At 38.9% G+C, this 21,131-nt stretch overlaps 2 protein-coding genes across 8 annotated transcripts in view; one reads left to right on the top strand and one right to left on the bottom strand.

Annotated features, from left to right (window-relative positions):
• ITGA2 (integrin subunit alpha 2) overlaps positions 1 to 21,131 on the top strand; it is a 68,408-nt gene that overhangs the window by 27,702 nt on the left and 19,575 nt on the right. For both annotated transcript variants that reach the window (XM_065663197.1, XM_065663195.1), the window contains 14 exons: positions 1,033 to 1,142; positions 2,263 to 2,354; positions 5,996 to 6,110; positions 6,520 to 6,647; positions 7,747 to 7,895; positions 8,891 to 9,041; positions 9,454 to 9,619; positions 10,807 to 10,880; positions 12,233 to 12,371; positions 14,221 to 14,366; positions 15,063 to 15,206; positions 17,266 to 17,469; positions 18,254 to 18,390; positions 20,913 to 21,052. In XM_065663197.1, the coding sequence (XP_065519269.1) occupies positions 1,033 to 1,142; positions 2,263 to 2,354; positions 5,996 to 6,110; positions 6,520 to 6,647; positions 7,747 to 7,895; positions 8,891 to 9,041; positions 9,454 to 9,619; positions 10,807 to 10,880; positions 12,233 to 12,371; positions 14,221 to 14,366; positions 15,063 to 15,206; positions 17,266 to 17,469; positions 18,254 to 18,390; positions 20,913 to 21,052 (1,895 nt within the window). The remainder of the gene's footprint in view (positions 1 to 1,032; positions 1,143 to 2,262; positions 2,355 to 5,995; positions 6,111 to 6,519; positions 6,648 to 7,746; positions 7,896 to 8,890; positions 9,042 to 9,453; positions 9,620 to 10,806; positions 10,881 to 12,232; positions 12,372 to 14,220; positions 14,367 to 15,062; positions 15,207 to 17,265; positions 17,470 to 18,253; positions 18,391 to 20,912; positions 21,053 to 21,131) is intronic.
• LOC136005591 (molybdopterin synthase catalytic subunit) overlaps positions 12,196 to 21,131 on the bottom strand; it is a 40,356-nt gene continuing 31,420 nt past the window's right edge. Inside the window, exons 6-10 of one of the 6 annotated variants that reach the window (XR_010608805.1) lie at positions 20,542 to 20,973; positions 18,707 to 18,859; positions 17,457 to 17,516; positions 16,266 to 16,414; positions 12,196 to 12,340 (exon numbers count right to left, since the gene is read on the bottom strand). The gene's annotated coding sequence lies outside the window, so the exon portion shown is untranslated. The remainder of the gene's footprint in view (positions 12,341 to 16,265; positions 16,415 to 17,456; positions 17,517 to 18,706; positions 18,860 to 20,541; positions 20,974 to 21,131) is intronic. The other 5 variants (XR_010608807.1, XR_010608804.1, XR_010608806.1 and 2 more) reach the window with 5 other exon arrangements.

Here is a 21,131-nt window from a genome sequence, read left to right as displayed (position 1 = left end):
TACTCCATATTCTGTGCTGGAGTCACATTGCTTGTCCTCTTACTGTCCCATAAATGAATTAAGTATAACCACAGACTAATCTGTATGAAAGCCATATTGCTGCTGGAGCAAAAAACCAGTCTCTGCTTTCTAATGAACTGTTTCACTTTTTTTTCTATGTATCTTGAGATCATCTTCTCATGATAATGTTTTTCCTTACCCTTATTTCACTAGACATTAGACTGTATAATGAATTGTCTTTGCCAGCTGTTTGTGGCCCTATACTGTCTGTTGGTTTTGCTCTCTCATAGACTTATGCTGAAAAATAGGTATTCAAGCAGTATTCCCAGCTTTGTGAAGGCTTTCAGGTAAAATTGAAGTGGTCTTGAGGAACAGATACTGGAGGGAAAACCTCATGGCAGACATAGAAAGGAGTCTGAGAAAATTAATCACTTTGTATTGTAGGCACAAATTACCGTAAATCTTAACTTTCTTGTTCAGGATTAAACACTTCATGAAGCAGACTGTTACCACCTGCAGTGTTTTCTTTCTGACTCAGTGTGGTCAAGGTGTGGTGGTGCTAAAGCTCAGACATAAGCATTTGGCTGTTGCTGAGCAGATCCTGCAGGAAATGCTTCTTACCAGCTAAAATAATAACTCAAAAGGAATAAACTAAAAATTAACTGACAGGACAGTAATTTTTTTTCGTGTCTCGATCACCAGTGTATGTAGTTCAAAACTTGTATGCATCTGTATGTATTAGTATCTCTGCTTTATTTCTTCTGACACTGTGACAAACTGTCGCAGAAACAACAGTACATGCATCTGAGGCAGCCTCACCCCCTTGCCTCCACCAGCAAAGTTGTCCCTGCTGAATCCACTGTATTTACATCAAGTAAAGCTTCTGAGCAGCTCTGGAGAAGACTCTTGAGTGCTTTAGGTGCTACATCTGGTGAAAGCCTTTTTATCTGTTAGCCTAAAGTGTGCTATGCAGTAGTGCTGCTGGGCTTTTCCAGTATTATTAAAGACCTAACGAAGTTCCTGTTACTTTAGGTTGTTGGTTGGTTCACCCTGGAGTGGCTATCCCTCTAACAGAACTGGGGATGTCTATGCATGTCCTGTTGGTACATCCAAAACCACATGTAAAAAACTGAATTTACAAGGTAAGTTGTAACAAATAATGCCTTGCTACAGTTGTTCAGTTTTTCCTTGGTTTTATACCAGGCCTATCTATCTTGTTAAAACTTTTCTTAACTATCTCTCTGTTTGTATGTGTGTGTGAATGCTTCAAGGACTCACTGCCAGCTGCAGGTGAGACCTGTGTGTATGTGAGCCAAAATTGGTGCCGGCTGCTGGAGTGAAGCTGGGCTATGCGTGTCCTGACCTCTGGTCTCAGCACCAGATACTGCAGCAACTGAGGTCTTTAACCTCGAGTATGGGCTGGGAACAGCGTGTGTCCCAAAACCAGCAGATGGCAGGAGGACCAGGGGTCTGTGTCATGGAGGGCCCCATGCTGGCAGCTGGAGCAGAGCCATGGGTCACAGCCCAAGGGACTAGTGGGGGCGCTGGGGCTGCAACTGTCTGCATCTTCCTCAAACCTGGCATCTGTGTGTATGTGCACTAGCAAACTGCTCAGGTGGACCAGCCAACTGAGGGGCGCCTGAAGTCCATCATGCAGATGCGAGGTCCATGCTGGGATGCCCAGGGGGACTTGCCAATGTGGAGTGCATGAGGGACGAGTGTGTGAGTGCACAGGAAGACTTTTCTGCCTCTGTGTGTTTGCAAACTGAGTATAAAATGGGACTCACTTTTGGATACAGTGAAAATATAGGGCAACAGCGTGTGCTGAGATGCCTGTTTTATGTTTATTTGTGGTGCGGGTCATTTCTGTCCTCCACCACTCCGTCCACGTTTTTGTCTGAAGCCTGTTACTGGATCAGAGAAGTCTGGTGTCCTGAGGCATGTAACAGTAGCTGCTCAGCTGCAGCAACTCAGCTAGTCAAACATACACAAAAATACCATTTCTTCCCCCCTGTTGCTCTTAGCTGCTTCAAGTGCCGGTCCTCTAAATGGACATACTGAATTCATATCTATAGTTAACGGTTAGTAAATTTTTTATGAGGATTAGCTTTTGTTCCTTTCATCTCAGAATCATAGGCAGCCATTTGGAAAAGGAATCTTAGATCCTGGGAAATCAAGATTTTGAAAATTAATTCTAACTTACTAAATTGCTTCTATGTCTTATTTACTATTCTGTCATTACTTAATCTTTTTTTCTTTCAGCCCTAATAAATATTCCAAATGTGACTGAGATAAAGGAAGTCATGAACCTTGGGTTAACTCTGATACAGAACTCAAAAACAGGAGGATTTTTGGTATGTATCAAGGACATATTCAATACACACAGAAATTCCTGAGGACAATGAAGAGACTAGCATTCTCCACATATTTTTTTATAAGTCCAAGCTGAATGTATTTTATTATGCAGCATAGATTAGTACATATTTTGCATATCTTAAAATATTCCATCTTATTGCCATTACCTGTTCAAAAGTCAGGAAAATTATGGAATCTTCCCATCATTTATATAAATATCCTGTGGAAGGGCACATAATTAAAGACTCTGTAATGAGTCAGACAACACAGACAAGAATATTTCCACCATGGACATCTCTAAGACAACCTTGTATAGTTATGGTTACACTTTCAAAAGACAGCATGGAGTCTGCCTCCCTCCATATGCACTTGCACAGAGGCTGTTACCCTGAGATATTAGCATTTCTAGTTCCACGGGTCTGCAATATGTTTTATTTGGTTGGTACGCTGGGGGATATACACAAAATATGTGTATGTTTTGCAAACCACTCTCCTTGGGGCCTATAAAACAGATTGCATAACAGAAAGGAGGTTGATGCCTTCTTAATAGGCTTTTCTATAATCCTAACCATAAGCATGAAAATTGTTGCAGTGTAAGTGTATTCCAGTTTGATGCATCATTGTAGGCATGTGCAGTAATTAAGTGAAACAACAAACTGCAGGCAGAAGAGCTTTGAGATTCACTTTAAGCTTCACATTTTTGTGTTGCATCTTCCTAATAGTTGCAAAAAATATTCAAATGTTTATTATATTCATTACCACCTAGCTCAGTTCACTGAAGTGCTTAAGTCTAATTCCAACCTTTCCAGCTGCATTCTTGGAGGTAGTAAAGTTAATCAGAACTTCAAATACAGCAAGTTTTCTTCTTGATGGTTGTTTTGAGAAGACACTGATTAAAAAAGTCTAATTCTGTCTCTTGGATAAAACCTTTGGTTGCTGTTAATGCAACCATCCCATGCATACCCACTTTTAACCAGTATCAGTAATTGCAGTGATTTTAAATCACATCTCATGCAGGAAAACTTGTATTTTCTAATAATACTTGAACTTCTCTTAGTTAAAAAGAATTTCCTGATCCATACATTATTGATTGACTCTCCTTAAATTTCATAAAGTAACAAAAAATTGCATTGAATGGTAAGACATGAACAGTTAGCCACGTCTTTGGCAACAGGAGCTCTTTCTGACATAAGGAAAACTGGTTACTAGACAGGTGCTTATTTGTGTCTCAGCCTCAACAAATATCAAAAGCTGCAGGACTTGCTGTGTAATTCTTGCCACAACTAAGAGGAGACCATCTGATTGTCACTGCAGGCTGCTGTCAGCTACAACTTCTCTCTGAGACACAGTCTCTGGCAGCTGGACTCTGTGATGGACTCTTTGGTTTAGCTCAGGGCTTCTTCCCCCCAGCTTACTGTGCTCCTTCCTCCTGTGGCTGCTTCTCAGCCTCCATCTCAGCTTGCACACGTCTGTGCTGCATCCCTGCACTGCTTGGCTGGAGCATGACCCAGCCTGGCATGTCTGTGCAATAGCTCATGAGTCCTGCTGGTTCAGCTAATTTGATGCCATGTGATTGCTTCCCACAGGTATCCTAAGTACAGGGCAGCAATTTCCAGATGCTTATTACATTTTTCTGAGGCATGCTTAGTCCTGTTGGAAAGGTGCTTAAGAATTTCACTGATGGTTAACAACTTCTTTCCAGATTTCTGATCTGCGTTTCTGTCAGTTTGGTTTTGGGGAAGTACTTTGTGTTTATTTGAAAGGAACAGCTCCTACCTCCTACATGTGAAATCTCCTTTCTGTACTTAACACCCCACGATTGCTCTTGTTTGTGCTTTGATTTGCTAAATAAACACATATTTTTTCTGTATTCCACATGAGTGTTTCTAGGGCAATATATAGTGTATTTTTTATTTCCCTGTCTCAGCTGCAGGTGCTTCTTTTCATATATCTTTAGGCCATATTTGGTTTGCATGCTGGCTGCAAGCTTACGTCACCCTGCAATCAACCAGTACCTGATCAGTCTGCTGTTCACTTTTCCACTCAATGAGCAACTAGCTTATGTCCACATTTCTTAACATTAGTCCTTAAGGACAAGTCTATGCCCTTTTCTACTATTCCAGTTTTCAACTTCCTCTGTTCTTCATATGTGATCACCCAGTTTTCCCCTGCATTAATGTTGCATCTTAAGTTTCTGTTACAACACTAGAACATTTGAACATGTCATTTTTAAGAACAGCAAAGCTTATTAGAACATTTTAGAACATTTCTATTTTTTCTTCACATTTTTGAGTTACCATTAATTAATACAGAAGGAAACTAGAAAATAGGCAAATGAGATTAATCTAAAAATAACTTTAAATTAAAAAACAGCTTTGATTTAAAGACTAGTAGCACTCTTCCAGCTTCACAGTTACCAATAAAGATGTTTTATGTTACCAGTGTTACCAATATAGACATTTTGTACCTCTCACCTCTCCAAATACCTATCTTTTCCAGTAAAACTAATCATGCCCCATGTAACAGCTAAAAAGAGCACTTATCTCAAGATCAGATTATGTAGATGTATTTCCTTTCTCTTGCATAGAAAATCTGCCATCTTGTCAAATATGTTAAGGTAGTTTGATGTGGCCCACCACTGGTAAACCAATATGTGATTTTCAATTTACTTCTGCCTTTAACTGTCTTTTTTCAATATTCTTGAGAAAAGGGTAATAGTGCCATTCACTCTCTCTTCTCTTCCTAAATAGAGATGGTGCATTTTCTGTTCCTAACATCTTTTTTATTCAAAAAGAAAATCCATCCTGGTCCCCCTGATATATCCTCATTAAAAAATACTGTCTCAGTGTTCATCTTTTTATCTAGGTACTTTTGCACCTATCCTTCTAATATCAGAGGTGTGGCTGTCGTGCAACCAGCTGGTTGATTGAGCTGAAACCGTTTCTTTTTACAGAGATTATTTTCAGCAAAGAAGCAAGATCATTTTCCCTGAAAGGCAGTGAAATATGTAGCTGAGGGCTAAACAGGACAGTGCATAACGTGAGGCTGCACCCTCCCTTGAGACGATTGAAACGTTTAGGTTATAACTATTTTCACAAAGTGAATTTCCCTTGGGAACAAGGCTTCTCAAACTAATAAATGTGTGTGTGCTCACTGATCACTAAACCCTTCAGTCTGCTCGCGACGTTGGAGGTAATCGGATTTACCGCAAGAAAAAGCTCTTGCATCGTCTCAGCGTCCTGCATGCTCGTGGCTCTGGTGCCACCTCCTGGTTAGTAGAGGAACTTCTCTGCAAATGTTCAAATACCAACCCAAGATTTACGGTTTGTAGAGCAGGTGGCTTAAGGCAGCGCAGACTGCTTGCAGACCAAGTCACACTCCCTAGTTGTTATAGCTGTGCATAGTCTGGAGGGGTCAATTTGCGGAAGGAGGCACTAAGATGATCATGAATAGAAAATCCATTCAGTGAGAAAGCCTGTGAGAGGGGTTACACTGTGATTGCAAGGGATTTTGCTTGATTACCCAAGAGGGCTCCTCTGATTCTATATGCCTGTAGTTCTGCTTATTGTGCTTTTGTGTATGGATAAAGTAAAACAAATATTTGTCATGTTCATAGTTTCTTTTTGTTGTTACTTTTAAGACTTGTGGTCCTTTGTGGGCACAGCAGTGTGGAAGCCAATACTATGCAACAGGAGTCTGTTCTGAAATCAGTCCAAGTTTCCAGCTCCTACGAAGCTTTATTCCTGCTATTCAAAGTAAGACAACATGTGCAAAACAGAGTCTATTAAGAAAGCATATCAAACAAAATCAAGATATGTTCTGTCATGGACTACTAATTTATGATTTTTTTGGTGGGTTTTTTTTTTAATATATGTGCAAGTAGCAAAGTCCTGTGATTCATACGTAAAGACTTACAAATCATGACCCAATGCCAGTATAAATATGGCATATTTATATATATATAAATATCACTCCTCTGAATTAAGAGGCACAGCACAAGTGCAGGCTCAAAATCTGCATATGCTTCTGTTGAGTCCCCTTTCTGGCAAAAGCTTCCTGATCTGAAGTGTTGCCTGTGTGAGACCTAAATGTGCACCTCTGAGTTTAGCCAAAGAATTGTATTGAGCCTGAAAGTGTATTTAACGTCTGTGTTTTACTTTTTAGAGTGTTCCTCCCTTATAGACATTGTGGTGGTTTGTGATGAGTCAAACAGCATTTATCCCTGGGATGCAGTGCGGGCATTTTTGAAAAAGTTTGTACAAGGCTTAGACATAGGCCTTAACAAAACCCAGGTAAGTCACAGACCTCTCAGAGAGAAACCAGAAAACAAAAAGACAATGGGTTTTGCTAGCAAATGTAAAGGAAACCAAGTGTAATACAGTACTCCCTCAAAGCCACAGGTTATGCTGTTGTCCTGTACCTTTCAGTATTGTTTTTGTTTCACAGCTAACCTGTTTCAAAAGGGATTAGTAATTTGATTCAAACATAAACCAACTTAAATAAAAGTCTAGGTTATAGCTAGGGGAGTCAGATCTCTTTCATGCCTTATGTGTAAAAGTAATTAAAATACGGCCCGTGGGCATGTGGTAAAAGTAGAATAGATTTTTTACAGGTTTTTCATATGGGTCTTACTTTCAACTGCTGCATCTTTAAAATAGTTTTTCCTGCTTGGTTACTCTATTTTTGATGATGGTAAGGAAAATTTTACTGCTTGCATTTTTTTTTTTTTAAACATTTTCTGTCTTTGCAGTTGTCCATTTTCCATAAACAGTTCTGGGAACAAAGACTGGGGCACTGGAAATCTCTCTCCCAAAGGCTGCCTTCTTCCTTGGGCTAGTTTGGAAGTGAGGTGCTTAAAAGCTAGGCTTCTTGCTCAGTCCTTTCTGAACCTCACCTTTAGCATCGTCTCTTTTTTTTCTTTCACATTAATTGTACTTAGCTTATGTCTTTAGCTTCACCTCTATTAAAAATAAACAGGGTTTGCAGTGCTGTCAAGTAACTAACCCTTAGGATTTTCTTAGAAGAGATCAGATTGAGGTGCTGTCAGCTGGTAGAATTTTTGCTATTTTCCCATTTTTCCCAGAGCTCTTCCTACTGTCGCTACCCATCAGCTCTTCCAGAAGTAACCAAGCAAACATTTAATGCCTACTATTTCAGATTGTTTGCATTAACATAATGTAGTCCACAATAAATGACATAAGGTGCAAGAGCATTATAGCTTTCTTTGCTTTCCAAACCTGTTAATATTAATTGGTTTTATATGTGTTGGAAGAAAATTATAACCCCATCCCATGTGCTCTGCAGATCTTTTACTCCAACATGATAAATAAGTATCATGATTATATGTAAATGTAATGCGTGATGATCTAACATAATTTCTTTATTGCATAGGTGGGTTTAATTCAGTATGCTAATAATCCCCGTGTAGTGTTCAACTTGAGTACATATGAAACAAAGGATCAGGTTGTTAAAGCAATGGCGAGAACGTATCAGAAGGGAGGAGATCTCACTAATACTTTCAAAGCCATTGACTATGCAAGGTAAAACACTGATGATTACTGTGCAACTGTTGTAACTTATCTTACAAGACAATGAGCACATCCTGAATTTCATTCCCATTGGGAGTGCATATGCTTGGAGCCTCTGAGGAGGTTCTCAGCACCAAGCAGAATCATTCAAGTACACTTACAGTGCCCCATGCAGAACAGTAGAAGGATACTTAAATTAAATTTGCTCAAAACTATTGGGTTAAACCCTACGGTAAAGTAGTTCTGGTACTCAAAAGAATTGTTTGAGCTGTCACAGGTGTCTAAATATGACAGTTCATTGAACACTGTGGACAAGATCTTAGGAAAGATACAAAACCATTGAAAGAAATAAAAAGTTTATCCAGGGATTCAGTGGGACCAGTAACATTGGTGTCCTGTTGTCAGTTTGTCATTGCAGCACCAGCAGCATGCAAAATGTGCTGTGACAGAGTACATACACAAACCAGGTCTGTTTCTCAGTAGGAAGATGCTATTTTGCAGGACAGAACTCTAGGCCAAAATACATAGTGAATCAAATGGCCTTGAAAAATTTGTTTAGGAACATACTCAGTCTTCAGTGGAGTTGATACTTGCAGTAGTATTGAGGAACCTTTTATTAATACTCTTCTTATATTTAAACTTGGTGGACCCAATTCCTGACTACTCTGGTGTTATAAAACATTAATAGCTCTGACAAAAAAAAAAACACCCTTTTTTACTTAGAAGCACTTTTACAGAAAAAAATATTGTTTTCCCTGGCATGTACATTTCTATCAGAAATAATGCCCAATCCTAGTTGGATTTTTGTCTACTTCCTTGATTACATTTCTAACTGCTCTTAAGGCTGTGCTTTGAGAAGAAGCTGTCAGGAGCATAACTGAAAATTCTTATTGCAGATTGTTAATTTACAAATTAAAAAGTCAGTGATGGGCATATTCATTACAGTATATATACTGAATTCTGTTCATTATAAATTGATATGTGATAAATCCAATATTTTATAACAGACAGCATGCCTTCTCACCTGAATCAGGAGGACGTCCAACAGCCACAAAAGTAATGGTTGTTGTGACTGATGGTGAATCACATGATGGCTCCAACTTGAAAACAGTGATAGGTAAATGCAATGAAGACAACATAACCAGATTTGGCATTGCTGTAAGTAATACTATAATTATATATATTATTGCAGTTTTTGAAAGATCATTTTGTTGTATATGTATGAAAGTACACGTGCTGTATAGATGCCGTATATAATGCATGCATTATTGCAGTGGTGAGACTGAAACTAAGGTAGCATCAATCTCCATGAACTAGTAAAATATTGGTTGTCATCAACTGATGAAAGTAAAATAAAAATTAAAAAAAAAATAAAATTACTTGAACAACTTCATTGGTTTTCTCCTTTACCTTGATTTATGTGTTTTTACTGTTTGAATGGTCCCTTATGTAGGAATACAGTCTGATAATCAATTCAGTAATATGAATGGAGGTAATCGAATTGAATTGAATTGAATGGAGTTAGCACCATGATTTCACTCTTCTTTCTGTGTTTCTTTTTTTACCCAAGGTTTTGGGATACTTAATCCGGCATGAGCTTGATACTAAAAACTTAATTAAAGAAATCAAAGGAATTGCTAGTTATCCAACAGACAAATATTTCTTTAATGTGTCTTCTGAGGCTGCACTACTGGAAGAAGCAGGAACACTTGGAGAGCGCATTTTTAGTATAGAAGGTAAATACTTCTCAATGTCTTTGAAAAATTAGATCAGATTTTCCCAACTGATGAGCTAAAGGTTTTATTTAGCTCCACCTTAGTGTAGTACTGTGAAAGCAAGGGACAGCTGGAACTGCAGGCTGATCCCTGCTCCCCAGGAGGACTCTGGTTTGCTCAGGTATCCCACCCCTAATAAGCTTGAGCTTCAAGTTAGTTTCTGCAGTTTGTGGAAAATACTTCTCAGTTGCTGAAAACTTCAGTCAAGTCATGGGCTTCAGGGATCCACTGGGGGCTTGTCCATATGGGTCCAAATGTATTCAGAGCTATTACCACTGGAGGAATAAAAGTAACTTTATGCCTGTCAGACTGACCTGTGTGAATTAAAGCAAGTGTAAATTTAAAACACAAATCAGAAGACTAGGTGTACTGTTTGGAGGAAGGTGCTGTAGAATTGACTCAGAGGCACTTTGTCACTCCTAAACTCAACTTTTTTAATGTAAAATTTAGACCTTCCTTGAAAGACTTGTGACCTGCTCTCAGTCCTCCCTAAGGAGCTTTTCCTGGCTGTGACCTTCCTGTGCTCAGGATAAAATCTTCCCTTCTTTCACCTCTGTCCTTTACTGTGCTCATGATGCAAATCAAGTCAAAGGGATTGGTTGAGCTCTTCCTCCTGAGTTTTGCTGAGTACTCCCATTGAATTCCCTTTACTTGAGACTCATTTGTCTGGTTTAGGAAATATTCCTGGATGTCAAAGTATTTTTCAAGACAATTACAACAGGTTTTTATAAGTTCTATATGACAGTAATAATTCATACTCTGTTTGAAAGTCATGAATATACCCGATATTAAAGCTGCTAATTTCAGTGTATTATTAGTGCTTCCTAGGAAACAGAGAGGTTATCTACAGTGACAAGACTGTGCAAGCAGATTCAAGGCATCTTTATCATGGTCTTCTGCCTTTTTTGGAAGGGACTCATAGTATTGTGGTTCTATCTTATCAATTTGCTATTAAATCCTCCAAATATTCTACAGTTTATCAGCTCTCACGTTTCTGTTGTTTGTAAGCATTGGAAATATTTTATCAGAATTGGTGTATTTGGAAAAAAATAATGTACAGCACTATGTAGCTATACTCAGAGCCAGCAAGATTGGTTCTCTTGTCTGGTTCTATAGGATTAACGATACATAAATATCTGTTTTACCAGGTACAGATCAAGGTGATACATTCCAAATGGAAATGTCACAGGTGGGCTTCAGTGCGTATTACTCACAAAAGCAGGTATGTGATTTTACTTATTTAATGATAAAATGTAATTATCTAGACATGAATGTTTAGAAGTGCAACAAAATAAAACACAAAAACCACACTGACACATTTTTTTACAAGCAGAGGAATGTCAAATTATCGTTTTTTTTCTCTTACTTGAATACCACAAAAACTACTTCTAGTAGCTTGTATATCTCTAAGATAAAATAAAAAAGTTAACATGTCAACTTGAGTAAGTTTCTTTTATGTAATGATTTTGAGAGGTGTTAATCCAATTATTTCAGTGATTTCTGAGTTCATGTAGCATCAAAAATTCAATTGCCCCAAGTTAATATTTTGCAGTTGAGTAACTCACAGAAATTGAAACCATATTTTAAAGCTGGTATATTTCTAGGCCGTCACCAAGATATAGATAAATCAAATCTGAAAAGAATTTGCCTAATATTTATAAAGTTAATAATAGTTTTTAAAAGAATTTTTTACTTAGAATAGTAAAGCAGATATATTTTTCATGCTAGTAAATTTTATCTTGACCAAATAGGACCTCTTTGTAAAATTCTAGTGTGGTTCAAGCAGCTTTCAACTGAAAATACAGGGAGGTTGTTTCTTTCTTGTATCTCTGTATTTGCACAGATTGAAGTTTTAATTTACCAAGCATTTGATGCTAGGAAATGGCAAATATTAAGACAGATTTGGGAGTTTCTTCAAAAAAATTATATATCCTATTTTCATTGCAGTTTGCTATAGCGACCTCTCAGTTCAGTGAAGAATTTTAATGTGAATAATCTAAACTATGTTTCTTTTCCACGTACAAGTCTTTCTGTATGAAGCATTCTGAATAAGAAGCCATAGTAATTTGGATTTTATCTTTAACCATTCTCTCAAGGACATCTGCTTACTTAAGGAATTAAAGTTTCTGTCTTTTTCCATCAGCTTTTGTGTCCTGTCATTGGCACTTATGTTGGCAAAAAGAGGGGGTTTGCTTTTTCTTACAGTTTTGTTTTTGTGATCCTCTGTCTCCTGAGGATCACCAGTGAATAAAAGCAAGATCAGCATCAAGATGGACATGTTTATGAAATTATCACTATTTAAATAAACCCACTTGATCTTGAATTGCAGTGCCATGGGAGCTAAAGCAGCCACTTACCTTCTTGCAGTAGAGGGGTAATAATCACTCTTAACAGGGCAGTAAAGTCATGCATGTAAGTTGTAACAATAAGCAGCTCCAGTAACCTGCTTGAATTAGATGGTAAATCGCTGCCTTAAAACATGGTGATGTAGGAAATTACGCATAATGACTTCAGCTTTGCTAAAACGTCTTCTAAAGTAGGCAGTTCTAAAACATTGATTTTTATTTTTTAAAGGATATTCTGATGCTGGGTGCTGTTGGGGCCTATGACTGGAGTGGAACAGTAGTACAGGAGTCTTCAGAGGCAGTCACCACCTTTCCAAGCCATGTGTTTGAGAAGATCCTACAGGACAGAAACCATAGTTCTTACCTAGGTAAGGAGCTGAAATACAAATCTGGACACATGTCAAACCTTCATTAAGATTCTGAATAACCTACAAAGTTCTGCTCTAGCCAGATTCCTGTTAAGAACTGATTTCAGAATTGACTGAACTGAATTGACTTGCTGTTGTTTCATCTGTTCTTATGTTTTTCTTGGCTTTATCCAGTTCAGTTTATAGCTTCAGGAGTATTGCTGCAGATTAACAGAGGTCTCATTTATAAGGTCCATATATTTTCTGACGTATTTTTGTGACCCAATAAAGCCAGTCAGTTTGTCTTCTCAGACCATTGAAATGTTTTCTGCAAACCTACAATGTGCCTGCTCATTATTCATCCCTGAATAATGCTGCTACATTAAGCACATATGACTAACTTATCCTTCGTGTTATTTAATGAGATGCTATTCTTGCAAATAACATGGTGTTTTCCCTATGGCTTAGCATTACTTGTATCCAGCATAATGAATAAATCTAAATGTAACCTAATGAGCAGTTGTTCTTCTGCCTGTCTGATCTCTCCAGAATTTCTGTTCCTCCCTCTTCTGGAATATTTTTTTGAAGATGAGGTCATTTCCTTTCATCACGACTCCACAAGGAACTTTTAGAATACTGTCCTTAGTCTTTTTGGAGCAAACAATGCTGTTGTCTTTTCTGTCTCTTCATTTTCCTTCCACCTCCTTGTATCCCCCACCAAGAGCTCTCCATACCAGGTCTCTCTCATGAGCTTGGGGAAGCCCATTCTAAATCATAGAATCATAGAATGATTTGGGTTGGAAGGGATCTTAAGAGATCATCTAGTTCCAACCCCTCTGCCGTGAGCAGGGACACCTTCCATTAGGGGAGCTAGCATATCACAGCTTGCTAGATTAGCCCCTGTTCTGCACTGAACCCTCTCACTTGAAATGGCTATATGCTGTCTTACTTAGGAGCATTTGGCCTTATCTTTCAGAATAAAATCTTGGCCTGTTATTGCTTGTTGAACTTCAAGTCTCCAGTGGTGTTCTCTCTGTAGAAAAACAGTGTCTGAACACACACCTGAATTAGACTGGTGTATGTAATGATGAAAACATAATCCTTTCAGACGGTGCTTCTCACATTGTCTCTAGCTTACTAAAGACCTGCACATTCTGCCCAGTTACTGGGATTTTGTTATTCAGTTTAACTATAGTCCTTATAAAGGATGACTTTGTTTTCTTCTGTTAAAATAAGTTTGCTGTAATTAAACCACAGAAATGTAAAATATGTATTAATGCTAGATTTATAGTGCTAATACATGTTTAAAATATTTGCAGGTATTAGAAGTTTCCTGAAAGTAAATAATGTTAGAATAATGGGAACAAGGATTAAAATGTTCAAAGTAGTTCAATCAGACTAAGCCCTTCAGCTGACAAGTACTAATATAGCCTGTTCTATTCAACCAAAGCACTGGGCTGTGGTCTGGGGAGTTGTGGGAAAATGCACTGAGAGCTTTGCAGAATCTACGTGTTCCTACTTTGAAGGCTGGCCCAAATGTTCATCTCATGTTTCCCCTTTTTTCTTCGTTCTTTGCACTCTTTTTCCTACCTCATTCACAAGCATGACATTTTTGTGGTCTATGTAGGCTGAACTATTGTCCAAGCTATTCTGCAAACCTGTATCAACTTGATCTGTGTGTCATTGTTCTCTCCAGAAGACTATTGCAAATTTTATGCATATGTGACAGCTTCACTTCTTGTCTGGAAGCATCAGTCTCTTTGATTTAATATACCAGATTGACTCATCCTCTGCACCTTTATGGCTAACCAACTGACAACTTGTAGTTAACGGTCTCCCACACATGTTGAATGTTGGCTTCTTTCCCTAGGTTATTCTGTTGCTGTTCTCTCAACTCAGAGCTCCGCCTATTTTGTTGCTGGTGCTCCAAGATCCAACTACACCGGCAGAATAGTGATTTATGATGTTGACAGTGATGGTAATATTGCAATTGTGCAGTCCAAGAGAGGCGAGCAGGCAAGTGTATTTTGGTCATGAACGTGGATTTTGGCAAGCATCTGTTTTTATTGACACAGCAGTAAACTGCAGTTTGTTTTGAAAATTCTTTTCTTGCAATGCATTTAGAATCCACTTGAACTTTTGTCTGCCTGTAGACTATTTCAATGAAGTTAACTGTAATTCTTAAACAGTATTTTAGGAAGTCATCCAATTAGTGGTAAAAGATAATGTACAAAGCTACTTAATGTCTTATTTGTCAACACTTCTGATTGGGAGAGGCTCAGTGAGCTCCACTTGACCCAAGAAGTTGTGAAACAGATGACATCAAAAGAGAGATTTAGAAACTCATTCTCTTTTTCTCCATCTGGAAAATAGCAGTGATTTTTTATTATTTTGGTTTTGTATGTTTGTAAAACAACTAGAAATCAGGTAGTTTCCTGCGCACAGTTTAATATAAAAAAAAACGTACTTCCCATAGCTTGTTCTCTGTTTGCATTCTTATTGCCAAGTAGTAAAGCCATAGCAGCCGCTACTGGGCAGAAACAGTGGACACATTGTAAGGATATGGTTCTTCAAACACTGAAGTATGTTATATAATAATTTCATTCCAATGGGCAGTTTCACTCATTAGTATTGCACTATTTCTGAGTGTAAATTTTCTGAGTCAGGTGTTAAAACATTATGCTTTTCAAAATCTCTTACTACTGATTTCAGATTGGCTCCTACTTTGGCAGTGTAGTGTGTTCAGTGGACGTTAACAGGGATTCTGTGACAGATGTGCTGCTTGTGGGTGCACCAATGTTTATGAATGACCTGAAGAAAGAGGAAGGGAGAGTATACATGTTTTCCATCACAAAGGTAAGTGGCACTGTAGCAAAGCCAGCATAAGCATCTTGCCTCTCCATCCATGGTAAGTGCAGATATTTTCATTTGCAGCTGGAAGGTTTTACTGCTTTTCCCTGGACTACAGTTTTATCGAGGAAAAAGCAGTCCAAATTGCCACAGTACTTAGTGGCAATATCTATTCTGTTAAATCAGGGCGTGAGCGGAAGAGTGATCTACACCGCAGTTACATGTTGCAGTAGACTGGCTCAAGCTGGCACTGATTCGGACTAGCTTCTTTCAAAGCAGACTGGCCACGTGCATGCTAAAAAGCCTCTTCAGGGCCTAAGTCACTATTTAGTGTATCTTTTTCAAAGCATTAGAAATATTGTAAGTGGCAGTTTTGTAACGAGAAAGGATCATGTGCTTTTCCCAGGCTGTGGCACAAGGGCAGGGGTAAATTGTGCCAAGCTTGCTTGGTTAGAGGACTGTGGATGGAGCCCTTCCAGTGCAATCTTGCCTATTCTTCTTTCCTTCCCCAGAACTGTTTGTGCACATAATCTGGGAACAAAGCAGCTGGCACAGGCCAAAATGGAGTCAATAAGCAAGTTAGTAGCTAAGCACTACTAGTGACCAGGGGGCTGCTGTTCTAGGTGGCTTTCTGGTCCTGATTTTAGGTGCTGTGAAAGGCACTGTACATAAATACAAGGTTGACCATTTCTCTGAAAAACTTAGCTCAAGCTTTTTGCTAATTAATCATTTTCTGTGTGACTTTGGCAAATCTGTTTAACACCTAACAGTATTCCCCAAACAGTTCTAATAAATGCTCTTTTGCCAGCTTCCGTATTGTTTGTAGACTTTCACACTGGATGGTTGCTATTACGTTGTCTCCTTTGTTCAGTGTTATTTGTCTGATGCTTGACTGACTGTATTTTTTATTCAGACCTGTAGTAAGTGTTTTCAGTATATCTGTACTAATAGTCCTCAAGCCTCTGGTACTTTTGAACAGTCTTTCAAGCAATCACTGGACATCTGGATATCAAAGTAAATTAATACCTGTCATCCATCAGAGAAAGCAGAACACGGTCTTTTTACCTAGGTAGATCATAATCAAATAAATAGAGAAGGACCGTCCTCTTCAGCAGCATCTCACAGAGCCATAGGAAACTGTATACGCTAAAGCAACTTCAGGGTAGATGGAGGTGCTGGAAGTAGCACTGCTGGCAGTTGATGTTGGTCTTTGACTGTGGAATTAGACACAAAATAGAGAAGAAAGATGAAAGGATTTTTTTCCATGTTTTGAAACTGAATAAATGGGAAGACTATCCTTACAACTTTTAGTCTTTGTCAAACATAAGGTTTAAGATTATTTAAAAGTATAATGAAAAAAATATTTTTTTATTATTTTTAAGGAACCTGGTTTTGTGTGCAACTTGTCTGTGTTGCGCAAATAATAGTTTTCTGGTCATTTTTCGTAAATAACTTGGCCTGTATTTCTAAAATTTTAAGCACAGTATGATAACTGAGGTTAAAGATGAGAATGATACTTGCCAGAGAGCGGAATTTAAGCTAGTGTAAATGTGATTATTTAACTATAAAGATCTCCAATCTTTCTTTCTTCATTTGTACTGCAGAGGTCAGGAGTTTAGCATTTGGACACATGTTTTTTGCATTAGTTTAGTTAGGAAATTCCATTTCTGTTTCAAAGAATTATGTCCAGTTACATAATTTCTATTCCCTCTGCATAAAAATTGGTAATCCAAAACTGGAAACTGTATTTTTCAATGTATTGTGAAACTTTCAGAACAGTCAGATGAGGACAGTGAGAGCATTTAAGCTTCATGCATATGGTTATATTTGCTGTTAGTGCTTTGCATAGCATGCTTTGATTTTGCTGTGTAACACTTGCCAAGATTCTGGGACATAATGCAAACTGAATGGACAATACAATGGGGAAGGAATTCAGGGTTGAGCAGTCCAGGGGGAATGTACTGGGAAACAGAAACAAGAAACAATGCACATAGATACTACTCCTTTGTCTAATCTGGTGCAATGATAGTGATTTTGCTGTTTCTTCTTTTTCCTTTTTTTAAAGGGAGTTTTGGATCAACAAGCACTCTTGGAAGGTCCACAGGGGTCAGAAAATGCTCGCTTTGGATCAGCAATCACAACACTTGCAGATATTGATTTGGATGGCTTTAATGATATTGTAATAGGTGCACCACTGGAAAACCAAAACTCTGGAGCAATTTACATTTACAATGGATTTCAAAAGACTATACGTACCAAGTACTCTCAGGTAAATAACTTTGTTGCATAATGCTGTACTCAGTGCCTTTAGATCTGCTAGAGGCAAACAGAAGGATTTTCTGTTAGTTGGCTATTGTTTCACCCTCTTAAAGGACTAGTGTTATTTTCCTGGCTTATTTCAAGTTTCGTGCCTCAGCCCATTCTGGTTGATGTTGTGGTGCTTATAACTGAAGCATATAGAGGAAAAGAACTTGCAAGATGCTCTATCTGAGCCTCTTACCACTTTTGGTGCCTATGTATGAAGTAACCTAATTTCCGATGCGGTTTTGGACATCCATTATTCAAGTCTTTGGAGCTGATTTACAGCAATGAAGAGTAAATAAGCCCCAGCTCTGTAAATTATACATATGTAGTATTAAATGAAAATACTTTCAAGAGTCTTTGCATATCCTATATGCTAATATAATGGCAATTTAATGTCACTTTTCCATGCAGACTTTCCAGTTGCAGAAAGCATTTGTTAGAAGTTCTGTTAAGCTTCCTATTCCTTGAGTTGCTCAATGTAAGATGAAAAAGTTTCCAGTAAGTACTAGCTGGCATACAGCAGTAAGTTAGTTGATCTACTCCCAAGACAGAAAAATCTAGTCCATTGTCTGCTCCAACAGGGGAGGAAAAAGCGCTTAAAAGCATTGGAGAAAACATCCACAAAAGCACTTCCTTTAAACAATACATTGTATATACAGGGAGTATGAGTGAAAATCTGTTGCTTAGGCTACTGTCTACAGACTTAAGCATGCTTGTGGCAAACTCAGTAACCAAACTTTCTTCCCCAGAAAATTTTAGGATCGGATTCTGCTTTTGGACAACGGCTCCAATTCTTCGGAAGATCAGTAGATGGCCATAGAGACTTAGATGACAATGACATTACTGACTTATCAGTTGGTGCTGATGGAAATGTGATTCTGCTATGGTTGGTAAACTTTTTAGAAAGGAAGTGCTTAACGATTCAGATGCAAGTTGAGCATTTAGTTAATTAAACAGCAAAACAAACAAAAAGTTCTTTTATTCCATGTGTTCAGAGCTAACACACTTATTGCCCCACCAGTGCTGTCATAGCTACCTGAAAACCACCATTAGACTAAACCTCTTTTAAGCATGTATCATCAAACCATTGAAAGCTGAGGCAGGATGTGGAGGCAGAGCTAGGGCATTCAGGGAAAGCCAGATGGCAGAGACTGCCAGGAGTGTCCTGGGCCCAGATGAGGAGGGCCAGGAGACACCACTACCTGCTGCCACTGCTGTGCAGACACATGGTCCATAGGGAAGGGGCAGCAGCAGGGAATCGGGCTTGCTTCAGAGTTATTTGTGGATCCACTTTGTGAGTAAGGAACTGGCTGTATGGTCACATTCAGAGTTGTGGTCAATTGCTCAATGTCCACCTGGAGACAAGAAATGAGTGGTGTCTTTCAGGAGTCAGTGCCAGGACTGATCCTGTTCAACATCTTTGTCAGCGACATGGCCACTGGGATTGATGTGCCCTTGGCAAGTCTGTCGACAGCATTAAGCTGTGTAGTGTGGTTGACACACTGCAAAGGATGCCATCCAGAGGGACCTTGACAGGCTCAAGATGTGGGCTGGTGCTAACCTCATGAAGTTCAGTAAGGCCAAGTGTGCAAGGTCCTGCACAAATACAGGCTGGGCAGAGAATGGATTGAGAGCAGCCCTAAGAAGGACTTGGTGTTTTCTGATGAAAAGCTGAACATGATCCAGCAGTGCACGCTTAGAGCCCAGAAAGCCAACTATATGCTGGGCTGTATCAAAAGGAATATGCGCAGCAGGTTGAAGGAGCTGATCCTGCCTCTACTCTGCTCTCGTGAGATCCCACCTGCAGCCCTGCATCCAGCTGTGGTGCCTCCGACACAAGGGGAACCTTGTGGACCAAGAACAACATGGGCCTGTTGGAGTGAGTCCAGAGGAGGGCCACAAAGATGACCAGAGAAGGCTGTAGTACCTCTCGTAGTAAGACCAGCTGAGGGAGTTCGGCTTGTTCAGCCTGAAGAGAAGGCTTCAGAGAGACCTTATAACAGTCTTCCAGTACATAAAGGGCCTACAAGAAATCTGGAGAGGGAACTTTTTACAAGGGCATGTGGTGCCAGGGAGAGGGTAGATTTAGATTAGGTATTAGGAAGAAGTTCTTCCTGTGAGGGTGCTGAGGCACTGGCAGAGGTTGCCCAGAGAAGCTGTGGCTGCCCCATCCCTGGCAGTGTTCAAGGCCAGGTTGGACAGGGCTTGGAGCAACCTGGACTAGTGGAAGGTGTCCCTGCACATGGCAGGGGGTTGAAACCAGGTGGTCTTTAATGTCCTTTCCAACCCAAACCATTCTGTGTTTCCTTGTAACAGCAGGTTGTACTTCAGTAGCCACAGTGGTTTTGATAGCAGAGCCTGAGACAGGTGTTACCACTTTCCAAGCAACCTGCATGACCTTTACCGGCTGGCAGGCTGATACGGGGGAGAGGTTTACCCTGTAGGGTAAGGACAGAAAGCAGTGACAGAGTTGGCATTTATTTCTAGCAAGAAGCCCATCTTTTCTGGCATGTGGCCTTTGCCAGAGCAATCTGAGTACTTTCAGAAAATAAAGAAAGGCTTCACAGAACCCAAATCTTCTGCCTCCCTAAGTACTGTGTGTTTTCTACTACTTGCTTGAGAAGCTAAATTAAAATACAGCTTGCTTTCCTATCTGTCACCTGTCTTTTCACCTGAGACTCCCCATTGTAAGAAGAAAAACATCACTGAATTGCTACTTGTTTCATAATGAAACAAGATTATTAAAAATGAATGGTTAGTTTGGACCTTCGGTCCACAATAAAGTGCTGCTGGTGGGCATTTAATTAAATAAAATGGTGCTCCTTGAAGTACCAGAATTTTTTTTTTTTAGATTCGATTAACGAAGATGTTCACTTTTCTTTCACACTAGCATTTGGTCTGATTAATGCATTTCACTTTTGATTAAAGTGTTTGTTTTTTACACGCAGGGTTCCTTTGACACTGTTTTTCAAAATCTTGATTAATTACATGAAAGATGTTTTTCTGAAAAAAAATCGTTTATTAATTAAAGAATTACCTTATTACCCTTCTTCACCCTCCCAGAAGAGGTCAGTAACTTCCCTAAAGGAGGAGAAAGTTGCTTGTTGGGAAAACAGGACAAGGGCTCTGTTCTCTGTTATCTTCAGGGAAGGATTAGAACATCAGGATAAACACATTGATTATCCATTAATTTGACATAATGAAGTATTTATTGTCATTACTGAAAGCTACTTTATTAAAAAAAAAAATCACTTATATGCAAAGAAAAATAATTCTACCAGTGCCATTAAAAAATGTTTACATTGGGAACCAAGAAATACTTACATTTAGAGATAGTAACAGACAACAGCTTCTACATTACCCAGTGCTCTTGGAAATGACATGCAACCTTTTAAAAATATTTTTCAGGTCACGAAGCATTGCAAATGTGTCCATAATTGCATCATTTAAACCTGAGAAAATCAGTCTGCTGAACAAGAACACAGAAATAACTGTCAAAATATGTTTTCAAGCTACATTTAGACCTGCTAAGAGAAATAATCAAGTGGGTAAGAGTATTTCAATGACTTGTCTTATTTTTTCTAAAGTCCATTATTCAAATGAGGAGTGGAAATTCTAAACACATAT

The sequence above is a fragment of the Lathamus discolor genome, chromosome Z (assembly GCF_037157495.1).
Source record: "Lathamus discolor isolate bLatDis1 chromosome Z, bLatDis1.hap1, whole genome shotgun sequence".
NCBI classification, from domain to species: domain Eukaryota; kingdom Metazoa; phylum Chordata; class Aves; order Psittaciformes; family Psittacidae; genus Lathamus; species Lathamus discolor.
This window is presented reverse-complemented; position numbering and strand designations above follow the sequence as displayed.